Below are 9,377 nucleotides of genomic sequence, written 5' to 3'. Positions count from 1 at the left end.
TCATTTTTGAATTCTAACACTCTACTTCTTTTTCTACATTTAATATGTCTTCTAAATAGTTGTCTATTTCCTCATTGTCTAAGGTTTCTACTTCATCATTGTTTAATTCTAGTCCACTACGGCTGGCTACATCTTTTTCTTCTTCTAATAAAGAATAAAAAAATTCTATGTCTAATTCTTTTTATACTACTAAAGTTTTCTTTTCATATGGTAAGATATGTGTTTCATATTTAGGTTGAATGAATGTTGACTTTTTAAAGAAATTTACTCCATTTGGAGTTATTAGTATACTACCATTATTTCCTAATATAAAATTTAATCCTAAAATAAATTTATATTCTACTTTTTGGTTTGAAATAAATGTTTGTGGCAAAACATGTGTTTCACCATTTATTCTTATTGGTATGTTATTTATACATTATGTAATTTGCATTAATTCTCAATTAAATTGTCTAATGTTTACAGGGTTTCTAAGTTTGTTTCTATTTTCTTTGGGTACCAAGCTATCATGTATTATACATTTATTTGCGCTTGTGTGCTTTAGTATAAACAATTTCTTTTTTAAACAATAATTCTACATCTCTATTTATTAATTCGATGTCTACTCTATTTATTTCTATTGTTTCATCTTCTATAGGTTATTTATCTTTACAACTATTACAAAAGATTTTTCCTGTGTCTGTGTTTCTATATCCTAATTCAAATTTTTTATTACAATTTGTAGAATTTTTACCAAAGAATGAAGTAAAAGTTTCTAGAACATTAATGTCTATTTCTGGTTCTATGTGTGATTCTAATTCTAAGCTTGAATTACTACTAGTGTCAGATTCACTATTACTGACTATACATCTACTGTCGCTATCGGATAATTGATCTATATTAAGAATTTCTTCTATATCTAAAATTTCTTCTTCTATATTATAATTATCTAATTCTAATTGATTAACTTTTTTGTTTTCTAGGCAATTTTGTTTAATGTGTCCTTTTCCACATAAAGAACATTTACAAGTTTTATTCCTTTTGTATATACGTTTACCTTTTTTGAATGCCGTCTTGACTTTTTGTTTATTATTATGATATTTAAAGAATTTCTTTTTATAAAATTTTATACTATTATGTCTATAAGGTGACTTATTTTGACTATATTTCTTCCTATGCTTTCTCTATTTCTTATGTTTACAGTAATTAGGATAATTACATCCTAACATTGGTACTTCTATCATATCTATATACATTTTTCTAAATCGTAATTTTAACTGGTGTCTATGTTTTTCTTCTTCACAATATTCTCTAATTTTACCTCTAACGTATTCTATTACTGGTAATCATATAGCATAATAATTAATTCTTTGTGTTTGTTTAGTTTTAAACCAATTAATTAATTCATTGTGTAATTTTTCTCCTATCTTGCCTGGTAATTTGTCTACGAATTTTAATAATAAGTCTTCATCAAATGGTCTACCTCTTTCACTCCAATATTTATAAAAATAATTAGCATATTCATCAAAATATCTTAAGTCACAAATTTTTAATTGTTATAAATTTCTAATATCTTTAATCTGTTTAATTACATCGTCTTTTTCATCTACTCCTAGTACTATTTTTTTCATTAAATCAATCAAACTAATTACTGTAATATTTGTATCAAAATTGTCTAATTCTTCTAATTTTTTTTCTTCATCCATTCTCTCCATCCTAAATATATTTGTCTTTCTCTACTTCCTAAAGTACTTTCTAAATATATTAATTTATAATTTGGGTCTATTATTATTGCTAATGCTTCCATAGAATGTCTAAGTAAATTACATTTCCACGGGTTAAATACTTGTTTCCATTGACTAGGTTTATGGTCTTCTAATTCTAGTACTAATAAATCTCTAGCTTGTGGCATAGTTTTCCAATTTTCTAATTTTGTTTTAGTTTTAAATACTCTTTCGGCTTCTGTGTATTTTTCATTAGTTTCTGGGATTCCTCGTTTGTCTAAGTAAGTTTCTACATTGGATGGTTCTACTATAGGTTCTAATACCGGTTTATGGCTACTTTTTCCTACTTTTGGTTTTTTGTCTTCTTCTCCTACTAATATTTCATCTGCATGTTCTAAGTAATAAATTTCATCTATTTCTAAATTTTTAAAATCTAAATTTTTTTTATTAATTCTCTGTCTATATCTTTGTCTGTTAATTCATCATTATTACATAGTTCTTCAAATAATTCTTCATCTAAATATTTTTTAGGTTCACTAAATATTAAGTCTATAATTTTATCTCTATTACTAATTAATGTTTTTTGTTTATCTATGTCTAAATTGTCTATTATTGCCATATTAATTTCTATCTCTTCTTCATTTTCTTATAATTCTAGATTACTTCTCTATCTATAATTACTAAATCTTTGTGTAACTTGATTTTGTCTATTCATATAAGTATAACTAGTCTCTGGTACTTCTAGCATTCCATCTTGTTTTAATTTAGGTAATATCCATTCTAAACCATTTAATTTGCTACTGGTTAATTTTTTAGGTACGTTAATTTTTTAGGTACTATAATTTTGATGTACTGACTTTTAAAACAATCTACAATATTTTACTTTCAAATCTTAATTTCTTATGATATTTATTGTATAATTTTCCTAGAAAAAAATGTTTTAATTCTAAGGTTTTTATATTTTGTATTCATTTTATATCCTTTAGTTTGTACACTTAATTTAATATGTTTACCAAATCCATTTATGTCTATATCTATATTGGGTATGCATCCTACTACTGCTACTTTATTTTTTAAATCTACTTCTGCACTAGCTATTTGGGCTTGCTCGTGATCATAAAATCTACTATCATATAAATATAAATGTGCTTTTGTGTCTAGTCCTCTCTAGCTTGACTGAGTATGCCTATGATTATTATTCCCATGTGTATATGTTTGTATAATTCTGCTTTCTAAGATAATCTCTTCCTACTGGACTAATTAAAGTTAATTTTTCTCTATTTACTACTAATAATTTTGTTTCATCTGTGTAAATATATAAACTATTATTTAATTTTGAATTTAAACCTTCATTATATAATTTTTTTCCGTTTAATTTGCTCGAAACCTTTTTCTAATAATTTATCGGAATCCTGTTCGTTAATTATATCTTATGTTCACTACTAGAAAAATGGTCTTTACTGACTTTAGAATAGTGTCAGAAATTACTTTTACTGACACTTGTTAATTGTGTCAGTAATCTGGGAGTCAGAAAAATAGTGACACTTGTAAGTGGTGTCAGTGATTACTATTACTACAGTATCACCGATATTATGACACCATAGTATTAGTAGTTATTGATATTTTATTAGTGTCTATGATTACTGTTACCATGGTATCACTAGTTAATTTATTTTTAAAAAAATAAAAAATTAAATTGGATCATTGCCTATTGATTTATTTGTAAAATTAAAAGCACCACAAAATAACAAAAAGAAATTGATTTATATCACAAAATCTTTCATTTCACATTTAAATATTATTAGTATATATTACAAATTGAACTTCAATAGCCAAAATATGAGATATCCTACTCTCATAACTAAATAATCCAAATTCAATACATAAAAATTAGTCTCTGTCCCTATCTGACCAACTTCCATCAGAATTAGCCTCATCACTTCTGCTTTCACTGTGATAATTGGAGCGCCTCCGACTCCAAGTTGTTTCATGAACAATTGACGTTCATCATCATGGCTTCTGCCAGAACCACTTTTCACACGATCAGCCTCCCTTGATCTAGACCTTCTGTATTGATGCCTGCATAAGAAATTACAAAACCATAAATAACCAGAAGATTTCTAACATCAGCAGTAAATACATTAAATAATGAAATTTGATCATAGTTTGGATCATCATCCCTTGTACATAAGATTGCAATGCTACATCACCAAAGGCTTCTTGTTGAATCTAATTATTTTCTTGCCATGCTTGCAACATGGTCATTACGCCACATACTAATCATACATTTTTGAAAGTGGGTTTTAAACTCGAACAATAGACCAAAAAACCAACAGAAGAACTTTCTTTAAATATTGCATTGAAAGAACATCTTTTCATCATTCATTGCTTCTAAGAAAACCGAGTTAGGAGACTTGAAGAAAACACAAATGAAGAAAACGATACTATGAAGAAACCTCTCAAAATCATCGGTCAAACATGGAAGTTTAAACTAAAAAATTCAAATAACAGAAAGTGAATTAAATAAACAAGAGTTCATATATACCAAGTACAGTTTTTAGTGTCTATGACTAGTAATAAAAGCATACCTGTCGGCATTAGTTGAATCTATCTTGTTCCTCGTTTGTCCTTAGCGTTCTTGATTCCAGGTCCCAGATTCATCAGAATAACCAAATAAAGCAGCCATCTTTTTCACCCAATATCTCGGAGGTGGGTTATCCCAATCAGCCCATTCATAGTCTCCGCCAGGGTTGCGGAAACAGTGGATAAAATTGCAAGCCATTCCACAAGAGCATGTCTGTTAAAATATATGCCCAACGAAGATAATAAGAGTGTAAAGAAAAGAAGAAAAGAAACAAACTCATTTCATATCAAAAGCAAAATGGCAAAGAAAAAAGCAAGTGTATAAGTTAAAATTGCATATGAAACTGTAAAAGTAGCAGCAGGTGTTTGAATATATGTTAAATTTAAAATACTAAATATATCATAATGATACTTTCTAGATTTTAAGTGGACATATAAGTCAACAACATATTAAAATTTGAGGCTATTCTGATATCATTAGGCTGGTGTTTGATAGGATCAAACATTAATGAACAATTCTGTCAAAATTGCATATGAAACTGTAAAAGTAGCAGCAGGTGTTTGAATATATATTAAATTTAAAATACTAAATATATCAGAATAATACTTTCCAGATTTTAAGTGGACATATAATTCAACAACATATTAAAATTTGAGGCTATTCCGATATCATTAGACTGGTGTTTGATAGGATCAAAGATTAATGAACAGTTCTGTCAAAATTGCATATGAAATAGTAAAAGTAGCAGTAGGTGTTTGAATATATATTAAATTTAAAATACTAAATATATCAAAATAATACTTTCCAGATTTTAAGTGGACATATAAGTCAACAACATATTAAAATTTGAGGCTATTCCGATATCATTAGACTGGTGTTTGATAGGATCAAAAATTAATGAACAGTTCTGTCAAAAGAAGTTACTGCAGAGACAGCAGAGTTTGAAAAATCATTAAAAATAAATTACAAGTTCAATCAAAATAAAATTTTCCATATTCGAAGTATGCAAATAGAAGTGTAGTTTATCCGAATTTCAGCTTATTCTAACTCTGTTAGACTATACGTTTACAATATCAAACATGGTACATATGTAATTTCTAATAAAATTGGACAACAACCAACCATATTGAGAAATCCATTCAAAATCAAATATAAACCCAATTCATTCCAAAATTTCCAGAATTAAAATGTTCTCATTTAAACTTAGTTTAATCAAACTTTCAAATCAATTGAAAGTCATTTAGTCAAGTTCGGAAACAACCAAGTTCACAACAACAGTCTATCAATCCTCAAATTTTCAGCATAATTTCGTTAGGGAGAATGGAGATTTTTACTTAAGAAAATTTTAGGTTTGGGTTTTCATACACACCATTAAACGAAATATATAATACATACTAAACCCATGATTGTCGATTGCCATTATTCTTTTAATTAACAAATTGCATTCAACCTAAATCCATAATCACCGATTGTAATCATTCTTTCACTTAATAAACTGAATTCCACCTATAATAAAGCTGGTTTTATTTATTTTATTAAACAATAAATTAGATTATAAGCAACAAAAACCCTAGATGGCTAGATTTCCAAACAAGTGCAAGCTCTCATTTGCACTCAATAAACATCAATCAATTAACAGATAAATACTTAAACAATGAGAATAGAGAATGAGACAAAGAGTTACCACAACACTGATTCGTACTTTCAACCTTAGCTTTGCCCAAATTCTTCACAGCACTTTTTGGGTTCTTTTCAGGGATATTTTAGCTTAAGGACGACGGGTTTCAAGGTTTTGACAAAGGCGGCTTTCAAGGTAGATCATTGTTAGAGAGAGAAAGAGAGCGAGAGAGAGGGAAGGAGAGAGAAGGAAGAAAGCTTCGGCGGCCGTGAGATAGATTTTTTACTTTAACAAAAATTTTTAGGTTTTAGGTTTCACACAGAACATGAAAGATTTTTAGGTTTTAGGTTTTAAGTTATAATATTTATTTATTTATTAATTTATAAGTTCAAAAATGCAATTTGTGGCCGAGTGGTATAACGGTTAAAATAAAAAGGTTATGGCTTAGAGGTCTTCAGTTCGATTATTAGTAGATACAAAATTAAAATTTTATTTTTTTAACTACTAATACTTTAGTGTCACGAATCTGTGATATTTGATTTACTGACACCGTAGTATTAATAATTTGTGATACTTATCTGTTAAACACGGAAAATGCCCTAAATACATGTAATTACTGATACTTTATAATAAAGTGTCAGAAGACAAGTGTCACAAAAGACCATTTTTCTAGTAGTGGTTCTTTCTATTATTTCTTTACCTTTACTAGAAAATGAGAGCGACCTTCTAATTCTTTCTGTCATGTGTACGTCTACTCTACTGTTTCTTACTAGATCCATTACTTTTTAATATTACTTTTGGTCCTAAAATATCTTTAATGTCTATTGTCCTACATGTTAAGACTGGTTCTCTTAAATTTAATTTTTGTACATGGTTTGTTAATGCTTCTAGTTCTTTGTCTATGTTATCTAAATTGCTGCTAAGTTCTAGGTGAGATACAGATTCTTTGTTTTTTCTAACGGTTTGAAAATTACTTTATAATCTATTAAACCTATTGTCTAAGTCTTTTAGTCTATTATTGATTTTGACTATTGTGCTAGCTTGTGCTTGTTGAATATTGTTACTCTCCTGACTAAATTCTCTATAGCTATAACCTACTGGATTTAAATGTGAAATTTCTCTTTTTAATTCTGCTAACGATTCTATTAATATTTTTTCTAAACTCATTCACTAACTCTTATTTTTATTGCATCTAATTGAATTTGTAAGTCTCATTGTGTAAATTTAATATTTTCTATCTCTAATTTTAAACTTTCTACTATTTGTTTAATTTCTAATTCTACGGGATTAAGTGTTTTTATGTCTAATAATTGAATTAAATCTACTATTTCTTTCTTGCTAGGGAATCTTTTAACTTGACTATTAAAATCTTTTAGTAAATCTTTAATGAAATCTAAATTTCTTCTTAATGTATTTATATTACTTGTCTCGTAGAATTTGCCTAGTCCTAGTACTAACTCTTTTAGCCTTTCTATATTGACTTCTAGATGTTGTCCTAAATTAATTAATAAATCTACTATAAAATTTTGTTGACTATTACTAGTGTGTGGAATATGTTTATATTGGTTTTCTAAGTAATCGATATTACAACTAATTTTTATTCCTTCTGTCAAATTTAATTTTTACTTTTTATGATGGCTAATTTCTAAGTCTAAATAATCTAATCATTGAAAATTCATAAACTAATTTTCTAGATCTTCTAACTTATTCCTAATTTTTAATGCTAAATTCTCGTATTTGTCTAATAATCTATTTTTTCATTTATATTATAATATTGCAAATTATTTCTTCTAAAATTAAATACTGGTAAATTTGTGAAAGTGTAATGTGTAATATTTATTTTTCTTTCTATTTTAGGTGGTAAAGGAGATGTGTAATCTACTGGGAGCTTTAAACTGCCTAATCTTTCTTCTATCAAAGTGTCTAAAAATACTTGTTCAATACTAATTCTATTTAATTCGTTTTCTACAATTTGTAAAGCACTTTCTAAAATTTCTCAGAAAGGGTTGTTGTCTATCCAACTATCAGTGTTTTTTTCTAATACAGTAAAAGGATTTTTATAATAACTGTCAAGATTTTGGTCAAAATTAGCAATTGTAGAAAAATATCATGCAACAAATGAAGTATGTCTTGTAATTACTCATATAAAAAATATTTAAAATAAGAACAAAAGAGGTGCTCTAATACCAAAGAGAGGGAAAGAGAAAAACCGATGCTAGATTTCGACTAGGAGAAACCTGTACATGGCTCGTTATACCAGCAGTGCAAATTGATGGATAGGAATTATTATTAACTCTTGTACGTATGAAATAATTATTTCATTATAAACAATCATTCTTCAACACAAACTTATGCTTACAGTGGACAATCTTTCGGGACAAAGAAATTTTGACATCATCATTAATAACCTTAACAATTTCCTGTGGGAATTTTTCAAACATAATTTTGGGTGTGAAAAGTTTGTGCATAATTCCAAATTTTTGCTACATTTCTGTGGCAAATCAAAAAATAGTCCGCTAGCGTGGAGAGAGAGATAGGAAGAAAAGAAGCAAGTTGATTTCTTTTTATAAAACCTTTTCATCCGGTTGCACTTTTATTTTGACAATCTATTATCACCGTTGGATTTCTATCATCAAATCTAACAGTTCAGCTCAGTTGGCTGTTACCAACAATACCTGCAACTTAGCGGGAGCCTACAAATTTATCAAAAGATGACCATAAAAGTCCTCAAAAAGTGAAATAATATATTTGAAGCATTGAACAAGTCAAAATAAAGCGTTCAATCGATTACAGCTTGCTTCGCCACTTGCATTCTCAATGTCTAAACTAAACAACAAATCAACGACCGACAAAATGACCGTAGAGTATGCATTTCGGAAATATGTATCTTAGACAAGACCCACTAGTAAAAAGCTTGAGGTAAACTTCCCACATGAACGGGCTTCTTCAGTCTTCACTCAATTCCGCTTGCCAAAATGTATTTGCTAAACCCCTGATTTTGTACACACCCTGTACGTTTCTGCCACTGACCTGCTTGAGGGCGCAGAAAAAATCAAGGCCGAAGCTCAGCCAAAAATAAGATTTGCTAAGTACCGCAAACTTGAGACCAGTTACTACTGATGCCACGGATTTCTTTGGCTGATAACCTGATAATCAAATGTAAATCAATGGATCATTACACAAACTTGGACCACTGATAAATACCAAATCAAACCATTGCATCAACCTAAGGTTCCACCCCAAACTGCATAGATGTCCAATGTTTTTAGGGGAGAAGGTTCAGCAAGAGGCTTACACAAGATTATCAAAATTCAAATCATGTGATTACTAGAAACTTCAAGTGCCCTCATCTAGATCATCAATCTCCTCTAGAATAACATATTTTGCAGAAGCATTTGTTTCACGTGATCCCAGCATGCCATCTTCATTTGCATGACCTGCCTGAAGCTTTTGGTATCTGAAAAAGGATGTG

The 9,377-nt window shown here is 28.6% G+C and overlaps 1 protein-coding gene across 2 annotated transcripts in view; it reads right to left on the bottom strand.

Annotated features, from left to right (window-relative positions):
- Window positions 1-8,617: 8,617 nt before the first annotated feature.
- The window catches only part of LOC18052436 (probable sugar phosphate/phosphate translocator At1g06470), a 10,963-nt gene continuing 10,203 nt past the window's right edge, over window positions 8,618-9,377 (bottom strand). Inside the window, exons 12-13 of one of the 2 annotated variants that reach the window (XM_024190616.1) lie at window positions 9,201-9,362; window positions 8,618-9,051 (exon numbers count right to left, since the gene is read on the bottom strand). In XM_024190616.1, coding sequence (XP_024046384.1) covers window positions 9,242-9,362 — 121 coding nt within the window. In that variant the 3' untranslated portion in view covers window positions 8,618-9,051; window positions 9,201-9,241. Of the gene's footprint in view, window positions 9,363-9,377 lie in introns of both variants that reach the window. The other variant, XM_024190615.1, reaches the window with a different exon arrangement.

The sequence above is a fragment of the Citrus clementina genome, unplaced genomic scaffold (assembly GCF_000493195.1).
Source record: "Citrus clementina cultivar Clemenules unplaced genomic scaffold, Citrus_clementina_v1.0 scaffold_2, whole genome shotgun sequence".
Classification (NCBI taxonomy): Eukaryota; Viridiplantae; Streptophyta; class Magnoliopsida; order Sapindales; family Rutaceae; genus Citrus; species Citrus x clementina.
The sequence above is the reverse complement of the archived record's forward strand: the minus strand, read 5'-3'. Positions and strand labels throughout refer to the sequence as shown.